We start from the raw sequence: 14948 nt of genomic DNA, 5'->3' as shown, positions 1-14948 counted from the left end.
GTCCTAGCTAGCTAGTAACATTCAAGCGAATATCAAAAACGAGGAATATGATGGTACTTGAATACAAACAACTAGTCAGTATATTTCGGTATATTTCTGAGGGGCAGAACAATAAAATGCTATTGTTTATTTGACTTGTTGAGTGCATCATGTCGGTGGCTTCGAAAATCGAATGCTGAATTAAAAGACAATGTTTTTATGGCTCGAATGTCTGGTCGTTAACGTATAATGTGCATAAACAGCGTACACATGAATATGGATACATACAGACCCATATAAACGAACGGTGATGCGTGATTCTGAGTGAAATTTGTTAACTGCGCAAACGCAAACGCGTTTCTCAAGCCACCAAAAGATACGAAATACAGTGAGTGCCAAAGATTTGGATTAGGCTTTGGTTATATATTTTTGGGTATACCTATGCCTTACCATTTGCAGTCCCTCTCAATGTCGCCGCTGACGTCGTCGCTTCTGCTTTTTTCGCTGCTGACGTCGAGCCTGGAAGCAATTCCGGTTTAACAGCCATCATTCCCTCCCTCGTCGCCATCGCCCGCGCCCTCGCCAGGCGTGCGAATTCTTCGCGCACCCGAATCAATTGTGGCGCCCCTTGGAGATGAGGTGGTGTTTGAGTGCGAGACCAGTTTGCAGCCAGAGGGTTTCGAGTGGAGCTATCGCCGCTGGCCGAATGCCGCAAATTCCAATTTATCCGTGGGAGCCAGCCGATTTAAATACCTGAAATCGGGCAATGGCAAGCTGAACGTAACCCAAGAGACGGCCATTTCCCGTCTGCGTGTCCTTGTGCGGCCAGACACGGTCGGCGAGTATCGATGTATTGGCTGGTTTGGCCCGCTCGTGGTTACCTCTACAACGGCCAGGCTGGAGTTGGCGAACACCAGCCTTAAGAGCCGGCAGGAAACTCACTTGCAATGGCGTGTGGCCCCGGGAAACTCTGTCCTTTGGTCATGCGGTCAGCAGGTGCATTCAAATCCCTCGGCCAGCTGGTCCTATTATCGAAATGGAGTGTGGAAATTAAGCCAGAATTGGCTGCCACCAATGGAAATTTATTTCTGACAAACGTTTCCACCGGTAACTTAAATCCTAAAAAAAAAAAAAAACAAAACATCAGCGCGTACCAAACACTAATTGAGTTCATCGACGGAATTGATGTAAAATTATAACAGTACTCCAACATCTTCTATTCTTTGAATAGTCAAAAAATTTACAATTTCCATCTTCAAAAGGCGGTCGGCCAAATAATCCCACGCTACTCAAGGGTAACTTAAACCCTAAAAAAAAAAAAAACAAAAAAAACGATGTCCTTTGACGCGATACCCAAGGATCTGAGGGGTCTGCGGGCGTGCCTGGTTTGTTCCTTGGTGAAGGTAGGTTAACTTGGTTGCTTGCTCAACTCTGCATCAAATCACGCATCAAATCATCAATCGCGTCTTTCAGAGTTTTGATCAATTTGAGACTGACGGCTGCGAAAACTGCGAAGAGTTCTTGCGCATGAAAGGCAACAAAGATAATGTGTACGACCACACCAGCAACAATTTTGATGGGCTTATAGCTTTGACAACACCCACCGATTCCTGGGTGGCGAAATGGCAGCGATTAGGTAAATTAATCTCAATGGAGTGCTGCACTGACAGACAGTTTTTAATTTAAATTGTATGTATATTGCAGCTCGATTTACACGCGGCATCTATGCTATATCCGTATCAGGAACTTTACCTCAATCAACTTTAAGAGATATGAAGAACCGGGGTATTGTCTACAAATCCCGCGATAGGAGTCAACGCTAAATAGTTTTTGGCCGTACAAAATACAAATGCAAATCTTTATTTTTAAGTCATAACAAAACCACGAATACAAACAATAGCAATACAAAATGGAGCAAGTGTTGGATCAATCATCCAAAGAGCTAACACGTAATCCAACGCCGCCAGCTGTCGTCACATGAACGCCAAAACCCGCCGACTCCAGTTCCTCCTTAAGCTTCCAGTACACTTCGTTGCAATCGTAGTTCTCTGGCAGCAGGACAATTGCATAGCCACCAGCTCCGGCGCCTGTTAGCTTCGAGAAGAAGCCTCTCTTAAACGCAATGGTGAATATTTGTTCCAGTTTGGGGTGCGACACACCAATAGCCTTCAGAAGATCGTTGTTAATTTGGAAGAGGCGTTCGAGTTTTTCAAACTTTGCACTGTCGTCCTGAGCATTGCCGAAGCTCTCGTAAAGTGGGACAGCTGCCGTCACCAGCTCCTCACAGGCTTGCCAAATCGCTTCAATGAGCTGAGGAAAGCCTTCAGCTAAGTGGCGAACCTTAGCCACGATGTCTGCCGTACTGCGGCTCACGCGACTGTCAACGAGCAGAATGTTGAGCGGTTTCTGTATGCGCAGGGACTGAAATCCTTGTCCTTTCACATAGCGCAACATGCCGCCGTAGGTGCACACTGTGTTGTCCAGCCCGGATGGTGTTCCATGATTGACTCGTTCCGATTCGTAGGCCCAGCTCGAGATAAGAGCCTGATTTTCCTCCTGCAAGTAGCTCTCCTGGTCAAAGTGACCGGACAAGATTAGAAAAGCGGCTGCCAAGGCGGCTCCAAATGAAGCAGAACTACCCAACCCGGCGCCCACGTTCAGTTCGGTTTCTACCTGCACCTGGAAACCGGTTTGAAGAGTCAGCTTGGGATCTTTTGGCGATGAGAGTATAGCTCCCGCCAACAAATAGTAGATGGATATGAACGCCCGTTGGGTATGAGGCTTTGTTGTGCTGCCGGCAGCTCTTTCCAGTTGCTTGGAAACTTCCCCTCGCACCTCCTCCATCAGCTTGGCCGTGCTGTCCGCCGGATACTTGCTGCGGAAGTTTTCGAGAAACGCATTAAAGTCGGCAAGCTGTATCTCCAGGGTGCAGTTGAGAGCCTCCAGCTGGAAGCTGGCTACCTGGCTGTCCGCCTCCTGGCGGAACTGGAGATTGGTGCCCAGCCCAACCACAGCTGCCAGGGCGGGCCTATTGTAGACAACAGCGTGTTCCCCATGGAGAATGACCTTGCCCGGAGAGTGGACCTGGAACTTGAGCATTGTATTGTTCTGCGGCGAGTTGTCTTTATCGGTATATCAGCAATTTAAAATTGTAATGGAGAGCGTACAAAAAGTTGTCTATACGTCGAGTACTTAAGTTTTTATTGTTTTTTTATGTAACGTATGCATTTAGCGGATCATTTGCGTAGTTTATTTAGCAACTCCAAACTCCACTCCGGTCCAGTTGTCTGTTGTTTCCCTTTCACTTTCTTTGTTCAACTGTTCACTGTTTTCGGTGGTGGCTGGTTTCGTCTATACTGGTTCCGATCATCGCACGCAAAAATTCAAACTACAAACGAACGACAACAGGTTACGGCTTATTGTTGCTGCTGTTGCTGCACTTTCTCCCACTCTTCGGGCGTGTATGACTTTTGCGAGAAAGCGTGTATTTCTTTTAGTTCTTCGGCCAGCGTCGTGTTGACTAATCTGTGTTTCTGTAGCAACGTCTTGCCTTTGAATGCTTCCGATACAATAATCACGCTGAATTTTCCTCCGCAGCCGTCTGATTCATCGACCACATTCACGTACTTGGCTTCAAGCTCTTGTTTAAGCTTGTCCTCCAAATACTTTGAGCTGTATTTACTCATTTTGGTGGAATTTTTAAAACGAGGCAAATTCTGAGGTAGAGGTGGTAGTATTAAGTATCGATTGGCTCTGCTGCCAGTTTCGACTGTCGGTTGCGATATTCATAGATTTGTACCGTTTTCAATCGTTCATTCGAATGTTTGATAGAATAATTGAATTCAATAATACTAATTTATTATTAATAATATTTTATATACTCTCCAGGAGAAGAAGCGGCCCTGTGAAGATATGTTGACATTTGTGACCGGCAATGGCGATAGGAATTTTAAAGCTGCATCGATATTTAAACAATCGGCCTTCTTGCATCCCTAACAAAAAAACACAAGATTTCAGAAAGCGCCAAATTTTTACGTTTATTAGGATACACTTTTGTTAAAATAAAATAAAGGAAGAGCACCCAAGAAAAAGCAAACTCATTTAGTTGGAATCGGTTCATTCATACGTTTGCCACATCATGTCCTTTTTTGGATCGAGTACACCGCTGGGAGCGAGCACGCCGGCCAAAAGTGAGTTGCAATGAAAACAATCGCAGCCTCTTCAAGCCCTTTTTTCCAAGTATCTGTGGGGCCCGGCCCCACTTGGTGGTAGCTGAAGTAATTTTTTGGCATCCTGTATACTGTGTATGCGAATGTCCCTTGGATTGATGCTGCAACAGGATCATTTGATAATGGTCGTGAACATCAAAAGATATTAGCGAACTCACCCTTTCTTGAGGATAATGTACGCCACATACGCCGCTGAGGCTAGCACCAAGAAAATCAAAATAAGAACAGCCATTTTTTCAACCTGTTGCGTTCAGTGTCCGAAGAAAACTATTGCTAGTTTAGAAATTAGAATTTCGGACACTGTTATCACAGATAAGAACCCACGGCGGAAGCTGAATAAAAATCATTGACCCAATCATTTGTTTTGCTTATCTCCCCACATGGAAGCTGGCGGCATGTTCGGTTCACCATTTGGATCGACGCCCGGAGCTGGTCAAGCAGTGTCTGCGTTCGGCGCCCCGGCGTCAGCTGCTCCAGCATTTGGAACCGCAACAGCGACGCCTGCTTTTGGAGGCGGAACTGCTTTCGGCACTCCCACGGCTGGGCAAGGCTTTGGAGCTCCTACTGCAGCGCAAGGTTTTGGCGGTGCCCAGACAACACCAGCCACAACAGGACTTGGTGGTGGTTTTGGTGGATTCGGTGCTGCCCCGGCAGCAGGTCAGGGAGGTTTGTTTGCAGCTCCAGCGACAAATACAGCTTTTAGTGGATTTGGTCAGCAGGCCGCGACCAGCACAGCACCTGCGAGTGGATTTGCAGGCTTTGGGGCAACAACGACCACGGCTCCAGCTTTCGGTGGCTTTGGAACTGGCCAGACAACGGGATTTGGCGGCAGCGTGTTTGGCTCCAGTGAGTTCTACTATCATATTCAGATTCGTATCCGTAATATTTCTAACTTGTTTGTTTTGCAGACTTCGGAAAGCCGTCGAATACCACAGTTACTCCTGGCTTTGGTGGATTCGGTGGTACCAGTTTTATGCTGGGCCAGCCTCAACAGCAGCCAGCACCCATATCAGCCGATGAGGCGTTTGCTCAATCCATTCTGAATGTCTCAATATTTGGCGATGAGCGTGACAGCATTGTGGCCAAATGGAACTACCTGCAGTCCATGTGGGGTACTGGAAAGCTTTTCTATTCGCAGAGTGCGCCGCCAGTTGATATCACGCCGGAGAATTACCTATGTCGCTTCAAAGCCATCGGGTACAGTCGCATGCCCGGCAAGGATAACAAACTGGGACTAGTGGCTCTTAACTTTGACAGGGACCTTTCGGTCATCAAGTAAGTAGACGCCATATCCTCCACGCACAATTATATTCAATATGATACGTTCACTTTTCAGGCCGCACCAGCAACAAGTGATTCAAACCCTTCACAGTTTGTTTGGCGGCAAGCCCAACATGATGGTGCACGTTGAAACCATAAAAGAGTTGGAGAATAAAAAGTGTCAGATGGTTATCTACGTGGATGAGAAACTGCAGCATGCACCGAACGAGGGAAAGCGGATATTGGCCACTGAGCTCTCAAACTATTTAAACCAGGCATCGCTGAAACCTCAGCTAACGAATCTGGGGATTGTGGAATCATTGGCCCTAGTACTGCCTGACGAGGATCAACTGAAGGAATATTTGGAGAATCCTCCCAGAGGCGTAGATCCGCGAATGTGGCGTCAAGCCAATTTGGATAATCCAGACGCTGGTAAATTCCTACCAGTGCCAATGATTGGCTTCAACGACTTGAAATGGCGCGTCAAATGCCAGGAGCAGGAAACAGACACGCATGCCCTGTACATGAAGAAAGTGGAAGGAGAACTGACGGAGCTGAGACACCGGCATTGCATGGCTTCGGCCAAAATATTGGAGCATAAGCGCAAGCTGGCTGAGCTTAGTCATCGCATACTTAGGGTAAGAGAGAAATAATCCTTGTTGGAAGGCTGATAACTTATTCTTACATCAAACAGATAATTGTGAAGCAAGAGTGCACACGGAAGGTGGGCTCCTCGCTGACACCCGAAGAGGAGGCCTTGCGCACCAAGCTGCAGAGCATGCAGGCCGTTGTATCGGCACCCACACAGTTTAAGGGGCGGCTCAGCGAGCTGCTATCCCAGATGCGAATGCAGCGGAATCAGTTTGCTGGCAATGGTGGGTGCGAGTATACGATGGACCCGGAGGCCGAGGATGAGATGAAGAATTTTTTGATCATGCAACAGCGCGCCATGAAAGTGCTGAGTGAGACTGTCAATAAGGACCTCAAAGCCCTTGATGTTATTGTTAAAGGATTGCCCGAACTTAAGCAGGCATAATGTGAGCGAAACCGTTTAATAAATTACGAACCGATGTCCGAGTCAATGAACAAGTTATGGTCGTTACACTTTTCCCATTATGCCGCCGCACACTAAACATTTCCTGTAACTTTGAACTTGCACTTTTACGGCTATGGATCGCAAGACAATCGAAACGCGTTCACACATTCGTCCCCATTGCTGCGGAAATAATTGTGTGGGTCAATGCACTTACAGTCGAAGCAAAAGACGAGGCAGGCGGCCGACGGCCGACTTTTCTCTGGCCACCGCCTGAAATTGGACAATTTCTTCAGCGGCGATGGCAATTGCCTGAGTGACAAACTGTTAGTCACCTCGCCGGTACTTCCATTCCAGTTTGTTCAACTGCAACGCCAATGCGCTGCTGTTACATTAAAATTATTATGCACAAGAGCGTCGTGCACACAGGCAAAGATTTGATTTGGCGTGCATGTCTAGTTTGGCTCGTTACATATTTATTTTCTTGTGTGAGAAACTTGTTTTCTCCCAGCCAAACTGCTCTGCTCCTTGGCTGTTGGACTGTTGTTGTTGGGCCATTGATGGTGGAGACTTCCGAGCTTCCGTTTGAGCGTGGAGCATGGGAGCATGGAGCATGGAGAGCGACTATAAATGAATAGGCTTGCCCAAAGCAGGCCTTACTTCGTGTGAGATCTTTGAAAGTGAAGGTGCTTCAGTCAGAGAGCAGTGCATGTGAAACCGAAAGTGGACCATTTAAAGTGTTTGGATTTGGATTTGGGTTTGACATCAAAGGCAACATGAGTGGCATATTGATTGTGAGTGGAAAGAGTGAAGGATCCGGTTTCGGTCCTAATTCTATGTTCTTTGCAGCTGCTGTTGTGCATCTTCTGTTCGAGTGTCACGGCCAGCCCCACAGCAGCACGTCGGGCACAGCTCCATGATGATGCACAGCTGCTACACCCTCACATTATAACCCTTGAGCGTTTGGAGAATTTGCTCAGGAGAGCTGGCGAAATCTTTGGCCCCGCCATTGAGGAAGACTCAATGGCGGAAGCCAGCAGCCATGTGCAGCAACAGGTGCAGCCGCAACAGCTATTGCTGCCGCCCACAGAGCAACCGTATAACTTCTATTTGCCCCTCTTCGACTATGTGGATCCCAAACTGGATGCCAAGAGCAGGCTCCTGGAGAAGATAGCTCCTCCGCCGGAGTCGCAGAAGCAGGAGCACAATTACTATGCGGACAAGCCAAAGAAGAAGCCAAAGAAGTTCAATGCGGCAGCCAAGCATATCAATCTCAATCTGAAGTGGTTGAATACATATGAGAAGGCCATGGGAGGGGAGACGCCCAAGGCACTCTACCTGGAGCAGGATGAGCGCAATCGCATCAACTTTGATGATTCCTTCTTTGCTGTGGACATGCAGGTGAAGATGCCGGATAATCAGCCACACAAAGAGGCTGGCCCCGGAGAACTGCTGCAGCATGGCGAAGAGCAGGCGGAGGAGGATCTAATGGCGGCTCCTGCACAGTTCAATTACGACTAAAAATCGATTGAACAGGATCAACATCACTCATAGAAATTGTTCATTTAATTTTAGTCACGATATAAAAATGCAGTAATAAATGTAGTCCATGCGAGAAGTGGATGGCTATAGCGAAGCTGTGCTTACTTCTCCTGCTTTGTCTTTCGGAGCTCTTTGCAAAGGGTTTCCACGGGGTCTTGCTCCACCACAGCTTCCCCTTTTTTGGCCTTTTCAGCCTCTTCTGCCTCTAGTTTGGCCACACCTTCTCGTACTACTTTCTCAATGTCATCAAGTAGACCCGACGCACCAAAACGGAAACGTTCGGGACGCAGCCAGCGCATACCAAGAGTCTCGTTCACCAACGTCATCCAGGCAATGGCATCTCGCACAGTTCGGACACCGCCAGCTGGTTTCAGGCCGACAATCTGGCAAGTGCGACGCTTGAACTCCTGTATGGCGAATATCATAACCAAGCCAACAGGCAGCGTCGCATTCACAGACTCCTTCCCCGTGGAGGTTTTTATAAAGTCCGCTCCAGCCAGCATGCATACCATAGCCGCTTTGTAAACCTGTAACGGGGATGTCAATCAACCATTATGCTTGCCGGTCATCAGCTTACATTCTCCATTGTCCCGAGCTCGCCTATGGCCAGAATGGTCTTCAAGTGTGCGTTTCCACATGCACTGCGCATCAGAACCACCTCGTTGTAGAGGCCCTCCCAGTCGCCCACCAGTGCCAGTTGACGGTTGATAACGATATCAATTTCGGTTGCGCCAGCCAGAATGGCATGACTAATCTCTTGCAGGCGCGTCTGCAGTCCATACTGGCCAGTGGGGAAGCCAGTCGCTACCGCTGCGATGGCTACCTTGTTCAGTTTGTCGTACTGCTGAAGTGCCTGGTAGGCATCCTTCACCCTAGCCGGGTACACGCAGACGGCGGCTGTATGAATCTCAGAGAGAAGAGCTCGTTCGAAGAATTTGTCAAAGAACTGCGGCTCGAACGGATAGCAGGCACGCAGGCACAGCCTGCGCACATTGGCCGCCGTATCATCACCCGCCAGAGTGGTCAAATCCGTCAGCATCAGCGCCCTCAAGGCCCAGGCAATTTCGTTTACGCCGCTCACATGGCAGCGCTGGGACACAGTCGACGCAATCTCCTCGATCTGGCGCAGTGAAATGTTAACAGCGAGCAGGGAGGGGTCTACGAAAATGTACCAAGAATCTCAGTTTAGTTCTCTATTCGTTAAATGTTTTTCTCACCATAAGGAAGGGTTTTGTTCACTTCAAACTCTTTTACGTCCATTTTCCGGTTTGTTCCCCGTTCTGAGATATGCAAATGATCTTGACCTTCTAATCTTCTTCCGCCCCAACCTCAACCTTATTAGTTTAAATAGAACTGAATGTTAAACAGATAATTTTACCACACGACACGATCACCAGATAACAAAACATATCACCAGCACGTTTTGACTGAAATAAAACTTTTGATAAGTCAACAACTTCTATTTCTAGGCTTGTTTTTCTAGTGTTTCTCAACCGAAAAGATCAGCTGTTCTGATCGCTGCGAAACTGCCACCACCAGCGATCAGTTGTCGCGTGATTTATCGAAGCACTGCCATCACAATTGCGGAACAAAACAAAGCTGCGAAGTCCCGAACTGGCCGTTTTAAAGACCGGCGGCGCCCTTTGCCGCAGCTTTGCCTCAGCCCAAGACAACCCCGGAGGTGCTCTATACGGACTGTTCATCAACAATGAGTGGCACAAGAGAATCGCTGAAATTCAGGGTGGCGATAAGGAGGATATTGATACCACCGTGGAGGCTGCCCACCCGGCATTCAAGCTTGGTTGAAGGCAGTCTTCGGACCTGGACTACGCCGTGGAGACGGACCATTTCGGCCTCTTCTTCAACATTGGCCAGTGCAGCTGAGCCCGGCTGGCACATAAAGACTCGAATAAATTTGTTTCTAAATTGCTTTAATACTTTTGACAAGTCAACCATATCTATTTCTATGCTTGTGTTTCTAGTGTGAAACTACAACGAAAACTTTAGTGTACTCCGACACGAGGTATACGAATAATTTATTTGCACTAATGAAACTATTGCTTTTGTGGTTTGAGGTCGGGCTGGGGGGTATCAGCGATGCTTTGCCCACTGCTCCCAGTATTCACGTTTCTGCATCTCGTAAAGCCTGGAAATCGTACGCTCGAAGGCGAACAGCTCCTCTTCCCCGGTGAACACACTGGACTTCGATTCGTGCTGAAACAAAGCCTATTGTTATAGTGGAACGATCATTAGCGTCAGGCCTATCGACTCACCGTGCCATGTTTGATTTTCAAGTCGTCCATTAGAATGCGATCCGTATCTGAAATGTCAGCGGGATCGGTGACCTGGAATAGATTGTCCAGCGGATAGTCGGCTGATATTACCACGCGCACTCGGTTGTCGTAGAGCGTATCTATCAGCGTTATAAATCGCCGCATTTGTGACTTGATATTTAGGTTCAGCGAGGGCACATCTCTGATGAGGACGGTGTGAAAAAACTGAGATATCTGCAAGTAGTCGCTACCTGCCAGAGGCTTTGTGAGCGAAAATATTAATATTTTTTCAAGATTATATGTTGCTAAGGAGCGCTTACGCGATTGCAGAGCTCTTCAAAACTGCTGTCCAAGACCTGGCCACACGTGCGAACGAATGTAAGATCTCTTCCAAAGTGGGTGATGGTGCGCGGCCTAATGATGTCGTTCTCTTCGGCGCAAAGTATCTTAAACATCCGATTCATACTGCCCTCCGCATCGCTCTGGCCCTTGACGAAGTAGTTGGTGTCGCCGGACTGGGCAATGCGTCGATAATCGATGGAGTCCAGTTTGGCCAGCTGGCAGCGCCTTTGGAGCAGGGCTATGAACGGGAGAAAGTTGGTCCGCTGCAATCCGTTTTTATACAGATCTTCGGGATGCCGATTGCTGGTGGCAATTATAACAATGCCTTTTCTGAAGAGATGTGTAAAGAGTCGCTTTAGGACCATGGCGTCGGCTATATCGGTCACCTGAAACTCATCGAAGCAAATCAGCCAGGACTCGCGGGCTATGATGTCTGCCACGGGTTTCGTTGGATCAAAAGGAGCTGGTTTCTCCGAATTGAATGCCCGATCGACGGGTCCTTGCCGCTCCTTTGCCTCGTGAATGCGCCCATGAACACTGTTCATGAAGGCTGTAAAGTGAACACGTTGCTTGCGAGGGATCTATCAACTTGTAAGTTGCTTGTAAGTTTCTGTTTGTTGTGCAATCTATTAGTCACCTGAGTGCAGCAGTCGTAGAACAGGTCCATTAAAGTTGTTTTCCCCACCCCCACACTGCCATAGAGGTACAGGCCCATTGGGGCATGGCTGCCTGCGTTTAAGTCATCTGCTGCGTCATCATCGTCGGTCCTTCTCCGCCCAAAGATGGAGTTGAAGAAACCGCCACTGCTGCCCCCGCTTTGGGTTCGCGGTCTGTAGCCTTGAATCCTGTGGTACAGGGCATCTAGTTCCTTCATGGTCTCCAGTTGTTTATTGTCGGGCATCAATTTGCCCGCTCTGACACGCTCTTGATATTCCGGCAAAGGACTCAATCGACTCGCATGGCAGGTTTGGGTTTGTGCCACCAGTTGGTGTGACCTAAACAACACCGTTCTATGTCGCGTACAGCGGATTACATCTCCGAATTGACGACGAAACATTGTGAGGGGAGGGTTTAAGCGCTCGTATCTATTTGTTGTCTTGTTATCTTAACATATTACATAAAGCTATATTTAGTTGACCGCGAATTTTTGGCCGTGAAATTTGTTGTTGCATGGTATCGAATACACCATTCGGACTTCTTGAATTCGTCAGTATATTTGCGGTATTTTTAAAATACATTTTATCGATAAGAGGTAAAAAAAATTGTATTTTGAAACGATAAAAAAATTTAAAATTTTACATTTTGCTTTGTACTTTGTCCTTACTTACTCATACATACACATATGAGCTTGAGCAAGACAAACGGAATAAGTCTGTTTACGTTTGAAGGAAGAATGGAAAAGAAAAGGAAAAAATGCTAAAATATTTGTAGTATTAATTGTATTGTATTTTTATTTTTTACTGTTCCCAATTACAAATATAAATAAAATACAAGGAATTTAATTTTTGTGCTACATGTTTATTGAGTCCGCCGTACAATAGTCTGTTAGACATGGGGACCGGTTAGGCCGGTTACTTGTCTTGTAATAGAGCTGCTGCTGTCGGCTGGTACTTCATAGGTCCTCTTAGGGATTAGAGGGATTAAGGATTTCTCTTCTTCGGGAGGTTTTCCTATGCATTGAAATGTCAATTGCTGAAGATAATCCTTTTTGGCCCTGATCTTTTGGCGCTCTTTTTCGAGCTGCCCCTGCTCTGGCGCCAGTAATATTTCCTGCCGCTGCTTGTCGAATAGGTCTTTGCGGTCCATGATCTCCTGATCGGCAATAGTAAGGCAACTCGTTGGGGCCGGGTTTTCTTTGCTCTGTACAAACGGATTATAAGTGGGTGGAACAAAAGAGGAAACAGAGAAAACTTACGCCCCTCGATAGGTGGCTGTCCAAGTCATCATGGCTGTCATCATTCTGAGTGATGTCATAGTCGTCGACCAGAGCCTCATCTAAATAGTCATCAATGCCGACCGAGGCCTGCGACGAGTTAAGCGAACTGTCCTGGTTGTAGTAGAAATCCTGATCGGCATAGCGCACAGTCTGCAAAGGACAATGAGATTAGTTGCGCTGATCCAAGGATTTTCAACCAGAACTCTGCTGCTGCTCCTCCAACTTCGCCTCATTGCGCTGCACTGCGCGACCAAGGCTGCCATTGCACATGCTGGTGGCTGTAACTGTGGCTGTTACCGTAGCACAGAAGTTTTCCCCACTAGAGTCGTGGTCAGAGAGGGCGGAATGGCGCTCTGAATTCGTTTCGCCTCCTCGTCGATAATAGGAGCTGAAATTACAATAGTGTCAGCTACAATGTTCGTTGAATGTCTACCGTTCATCGTGGCTTACCTGAGCGCCTCTTGCTGCGGGCAAGGGCCGGAGAGAGCCCAGACATTGGCGAAGGCATGGGCCGTACCACCTTGGATACTGTCGCTGTTACTGATGCTGGCGGTGGTGTTGCCCGTGCCACTGCCTGCGGAGCAAAGATTTCCTTGTGCATTTTGAAGCGATTTGGGATGATTTTCATGTCTTCCTGACGCTGCCGATCAATATGCTTGATGCTCTCCGCATTGGACACAAGGGCAGCCACCTTGGCGCACAACTTATTCTCTGGCTTCGGCTTTTGAGCCGCCACAGCGCTCTCAGCAGCCTCTTTAGAGGAGACAGCAGCCGCTGTGACAGGATGCACAGCAGAAACATGGGCTATGGGATCAAAAAAGGCAGCAATGGAATGAAATTTAGGAGTAATATTCGACAGAAAGCGCACTCACCTTTCGACTCCTCGGGTCTGATCTGACTAACGCTAGCTGCAGATGCTATTGGAGCCTTCGGTATTATGGCCTTGTTGTTGGCGGTCTCGAAAAGCTTCATGCGCTCCTTCAGCGACAGCTCGCACGGATCCTTTTGGAAGCGGTGTCCTCCTTGCAGAATTATGTCCTCAGAAATATACTAAAATATACCGTTTCATTTTAAAAATATAACGTAAATATACTGACGAATTCACGTTATATTATCCATTTCCTCGTTTTTGCTATTTCATTCCAAAAAATTAACCTATTTTCTACATGACTGGTTAATTTTAAATACATGCTCTTATTTTATTTTGACTAAAACAAGGTTTAAACGAAAAACTCAACACAAAAAGAGGTACCAAAACGTAAGAGAAAAATCGTTCCTATTGCTCAATTTTGATATTCCGTTGAATAATGCCTGCAGTTTTAAAACGTAATTAATAAAGACCTTTTCTCAGTTTGATATGTTTTAGACATATTCATGCATATTCTCGTAGTGTACTGTATATACATATAGCTCGATCCCGATACCTATTCTTGGTCTCTGTAAGAAGACAAGAAGCTGCAAATTACCGTTGAAATAGCTTTAAAACAGAGACTGACTAGTTATACCCGATACTCAAAATGAGTATTGTCTATTTATTTATTAAATTAACAAATTATCTGTTAATAATGGTACTTAGTTACTAAAGGCGGAAAAAGATAAGTTAAAAGTTAGCTAAATTTAAATGATTATAAATATTGCATGCAATTAGTTTAAGAGACAGTTCAGGGGATAGGGTTTGACAGAGGGAGTTATAATTATGGCATAAAACCCTAAAAGGTTCATGATCAGCATAATTAGACCTACATATGGGTAGACGGATAGGCCTATTCTGCGATGGTGCAACGACGGCAGGTCAATAAGATTTAGCCTAGACCGGTAGGGTGGCAAGATTCTACCCGAGTCCCAGTTAAAGTTCCGAAGGGCAAAAATTAAAAATTGCTTTTGCACGGATTCAATAACAGCCTGCTGCTCTTTATACTGCGGGCTCCACACACAAGAACAATACTCCAATATAGGACGAACTAACGAGATGTACAGTTGTTTCGTAACGTACGGGTCGTCAAACTCCTTGGACCAACGCTTGATGAACGCTAAAACACCCTTAGCTTTATTTACAGTTGCAGCTATATGGGTGTTGAAACACATCTTATGATCAAAAAGGACTCCGAGGTCATTTGAACTCGAAATTCGCTCAAGGACATGGTTTCCTAGAACATATGAGACAAAATGAGGAGCGCGACGGTAAAATGTCATAAGTTTGCATTTGGAAAGGTTCAGAAAAAGAAGATTAGTTGAACACCACAATAGTAGTTCACTTAGATCAAGTTGAAGGCGTGTGTGCAAATACCAATCAGAGTAAGAAAGACAGATTTTGACATCATCAGCATACATTAGTGTAGTAGAGTATGTTATAA

At 46.6% G+C, this 14948-nt stretch overlaps 9 protein-coding genes across 9 annotated transcripts; 3 read left to right on the top strand and 6 right to left on the bottom strand.

Annotated features, from left to right (window-relative positions):
• The first annotated feature begins 1109 nt into the window (after positions 1-1109).
• LOC117187855 (transcription elongation factor SPT4) lies at positions 1110-1893 on the top strand. The gene is made up of 3 exons (XM_033390740.1): positions 1110-1382; positions 1453-1615; positions 1684-1893. Exons 1-3 carry the CDS (start codon positions 1314-1316, stop codon positions 1800-1802), a joined length of 351 nt encoding a protein of 116 aa, XP_033246631.1. The 5' UTR covers positions 1110-1313; the 3' UTR covers positions 1803-1893.
• LOC108158149 (mevalonate kinase) lies at positions 1804-3096 on the bottom strand. The gene has a single exon (XM_017290369.2). It carries the CDS (start codon positions 3076-3078, stop codon positions 1906-1908), a length of 1173 nt encoding a protein of 390 aa, XP_017145858.2. The 5' UTR covers positions 3079-3096; the 3' UTR covers positions 1804-1905.
• A 25-nt stretch (positions 3097-3121) lies between these two features.
• LOC117187856 (bolA-like protein 2) lies at positions 3122-3687 on the bottom strand. The gene has a single exon (XM_033390741.1). The coding sequence runs from the start codon at positions 3663-3665 to the stop codon at positions 3396-3398; it is 270 nt and encodes an 89-aa protein (XP_033246632.1). The 5' UTR covers positions 3666-3687; the 3' UTR covers positions 3122-3395.
• LOC108158146 (probable nucleoporin Nup54) lies at positions 3610-6554 on the top strand. The gene is made up of 6 exons (XM_017290366.2): positions 3610-3700; positions 3868-4169; positions 4596-5054; positions 5117-5483; positions 5545-6106; positions 6163-6554. Exons 2-6 carry the CDS (start codon positions 4118-4120, stop codon positions 6502-6504), a joined length of 1782 nt encoding a protein of 593 aa, XP_017145855.1. The 5' UTR covers positions 3610-3700; positions 3868-4117; the 3' UTR covers positions 6505-6554.
• Positions 4168-4599, bottom strand: LOC108158160. Its single transcript, XM_017290383.2, has 2 exons — positions 4367-4599; positions 4168-4309 (listed from the first exon to the last, which is right to left on the bottom strand). Exons 1-2 carry the CDS (start codon positions 4438-4440, stop codon positions 4201-4203), a joined length of 183 nt encoding a protein of 60 aa, XP_017145872.1. The 5' UTR covers positions 4441-4599; the 3' UTR covers positions 4168-4200.
• Positions 6555-6646: 92 nt separating the features above from the next.
• LOC108158154 lies at positions 6647-8137 on the top strand. Its single transcript, XM_017290376.2, has 2 exons — positions 6647-7295; positions 7351-8137. The coding sequence occupies exons 1-2, from the start codon at positions 7278-7280 to the stop codon at positions 8020-8022; spliced, it is 690 nt and encodes a 229-aa protein (XP_017145865.1). The 5' UTR covers positions 6647-7277; the 3' UTR covers positions 8023-8137.
• LOC108158151 (deoxyribose-phosphate aldolase) lies at positions 8050-9555 on the bottom strand. Its single transcript, XM_017290371.2, has 3 exons — positions 9261-9555; positions 8621-9201; positions 8050-8570 (listed from the first exon to the last, which is right to left on the bottom strand). Exons 1-3 carry the CDS (start codon positions 9301-9303, stop codon positions 8145-8147), a joined length of 1050 nt encoding a protein of 349 aa, XP_017145860.1. The 5' UTR covers positions 9304-9555; the 3' UTR covers positions 8050-8144.
• A 402-nt stretch (positions 9556-9957) lies between these two features.
• Positions 9958-11851, bottom strand: LOC108158148 (putative ATPase N2B). The gene is made up of 4 exons (XM_017290368.2): positions 11296-11851; positions 10637-11239; positions 10317-10577; positions 9958-10257 (listed from the first exon to the last, which is right to left on the bottom strand). The coding sequence occupies exons 1-4, from the start codon at positions 11713-11715 to the stop codon at positions 10135-10137; spliced, it is 1407 nt and encodes a 468-aa protein (XP_017145857.1). The 5' UTR covers positions 11716-11851; the 3' UTR covers positions 9958-10134.
• Positions 11852-12109: 258 nt separating this feature from the next.
• Positions 12110-13705, bottom strand: LOC108158066 (anillin-like). Its single transcript, XM_017290215.2, has 4 exons — positions 13467-13705; positions 13045-13398; positions 12574-12982; positions 12110-12518 (listed from the first exon to the last, which is right to left on the bottom strand). The coding sequence occupies exons 1-3, from the start codon at positions 13564-13566 to the stop codon at positions 12888-12890; spliced, it is 549 nt and encodes a 182-aa protein (XP_017145704.2). The 5' UTR covers positions 13567-13705; the 3' UTR covers positions 12110-12518; positions 12574-12887.
• Between the last annotated feature and the right edge of the window lie 1243 nt (positions 13706-14948).

The sequence above is a fragment of the Drosophila miranda genome, chromosome 3 (genome assembly GCF_003369915.1).
Source record: "Drosophila miranda strain MSH22 chromosome 3, D.miranda_PacBio2.1, whole genome shotgun sequence".
NCBI lineage: Eukaryota > Metazoa > Arthropoda > Insecta > Diptera > Drosophilidae > Drosophila > Drosophila miranda.
This window is presented reverse-complemented; position numbering and strand designations above follow the sequence as displayed.

What these genes read in the sequence shown, in the direction of transcription:
- LOC108158066 (XM_017290215.2), bottom strand. Translation starts at nt 13,566, where the DNA reads ATGAAGCTTTTCGAGACCGCCAACAACAAGGCCATAATACCGAAGGCT. An exon ending in CAGACCCGAGGAGTCGAAAG is followed by an intron (nt 13,399 to 13,466) that starts GTGAGTGCGCTT and finishes TTGATCCCATAG; the next exon opens with CCCATGTTTCTGCTGTGCAT. An exon ending in CCGCAGCAAGAGGCGCTCAG is followed by an intron (nt 12,983 to 13,044) that starts GTAAGCCACGAT and finishes TTGTAATTTCAG; the next exon opens with CTCCTATTATCGACGAGGAG.
- LOC108158151 (XM_017290371.2), bottom strand. Translation starts at nt 9,303, where the DNA reads ATGGACGTAAAAGAGTTTGAAGTGAACAAAACCCTTCCTTATG. An exon ending in GAACAAAACCCTTCCTTATG is followed by an intron (nt 9,202 to 9,260) that starts GTGAGAAAAACA and finishes ACATTTTCGTAG; the next exon opens with ACCCCTCCCTGCTCGCTGTT. An exon ending in AGCTCGGGACAATGGAGAAT is followed by an intron (nt 8,571 to 8,620) that starts GTAAGCTGATGA and finishes TCCCCGTTACAG; the next exon opens with GTTTACAAAGCGGCTATGGT.
- LOC108158146 (XM_017290366.2), top strand. Translation starts at nt 4,118, where the DNA reads ATGTCCTTTTTTGGATCGAGTACACCGCTGGGAGCGAGCACGCCGGCC. An exon ending in AGGGACCTTTCGGTCATCAA is followed by an intron (nt 5,484 to 5,544) that starts GTAAGTAGACGC and finishes TTCACTTTTCAG; the next exon opens with GCCGCACCAGCAACAAGTGA. An exon ending in TTAGTCATCGCATACTTAGG is followed by an intron (nt 6,107 to 6,162) that starts GTAAGAGAGAAA and finishes TACATCAAACAG; the next exon opens with ATAATTGTGAAGCAAGAGTG.
- LOC108158148 (XM_017290368.2), bottom strand. Translation starts at nt 11,715, where the DNA reads ATGTTTCGTCGTCAATTCGGAGATGTAATCCGCTGTACGCGACATAGA. An exon ending in TTGAAGAGCTCTGCAATCGC is followed by an intron (nt 10,578 to 10,636) that starts GTAAGCGCTCCT and finishes TCGCTCACAAAG; the next exon opens with CCTCTGGCAGGTAGCGACTA. An exon ending in TGAAAATCAAACATGGCACG is followed by an intron (nt 10,258 to 10,316) that starts GTGAGTCGATAG and finishes GCTTTGTTTCAG; the next exon opens with CACGAATCGAAGTCCAGTGT.
- LOC108158149 (XM_017290369.2), bottom strand. Translation starts at nt 3,078, where the DNA reads ATGCTCAAGTTCCAGGTCCACTCTCCGGGCAAGGTCATTCTCCATGGG.
- LOC108158160 (XM_017290383.2), bottom strand. Translation starts at nt 4,440, where the DNA reads ATGGCTGTTCTTATTTTGATTTTCTTGGTGCTAGCCTCAGCGGCGTAT. An exon ending in TACATTATCCTCAAGAAAGG is followed by an intron (nt 4,310 to 4,366) that starts GTGAGTTCGCTA and finishes ATCCTGTTGCAG; the next exon opens with CATCAATCCAAGGGACATTC.
- LOC117187856 (XM_033390741.1), bottom strand. Translation starts at nt 3,665, where the DNA reads ATGAGTAAATACAGCTCAAAGTATTTGGAGGACAAGCTTAAACAAGAG.
- LOC117187855 (XM_033390740.1), top strand. Translation starts at nt 1,314, where the DNA reads ATGTCCTTTGACGCGATACCCAAGGATCTGAGGGGTCTGCGGGCGTGC. An exon ending in TGGTTTGTTCCTTGGTGAAG is followed by an intron (nt 1,383 to 1,452) that starts GTAGGTTAACTT and finishes CGCGTCTTTCAG; the next exon opens with AGTTTTGATCAATTTGAGAC. An exon ending in GGCGAAATGGCAGCGATTAG is followed by an intron (nt 1,616 to 1,683) that starts GTAAATTAATCT and finishes TGTATATTGCAG; the next exon opens with CTCGATTTACACGCGGCATC.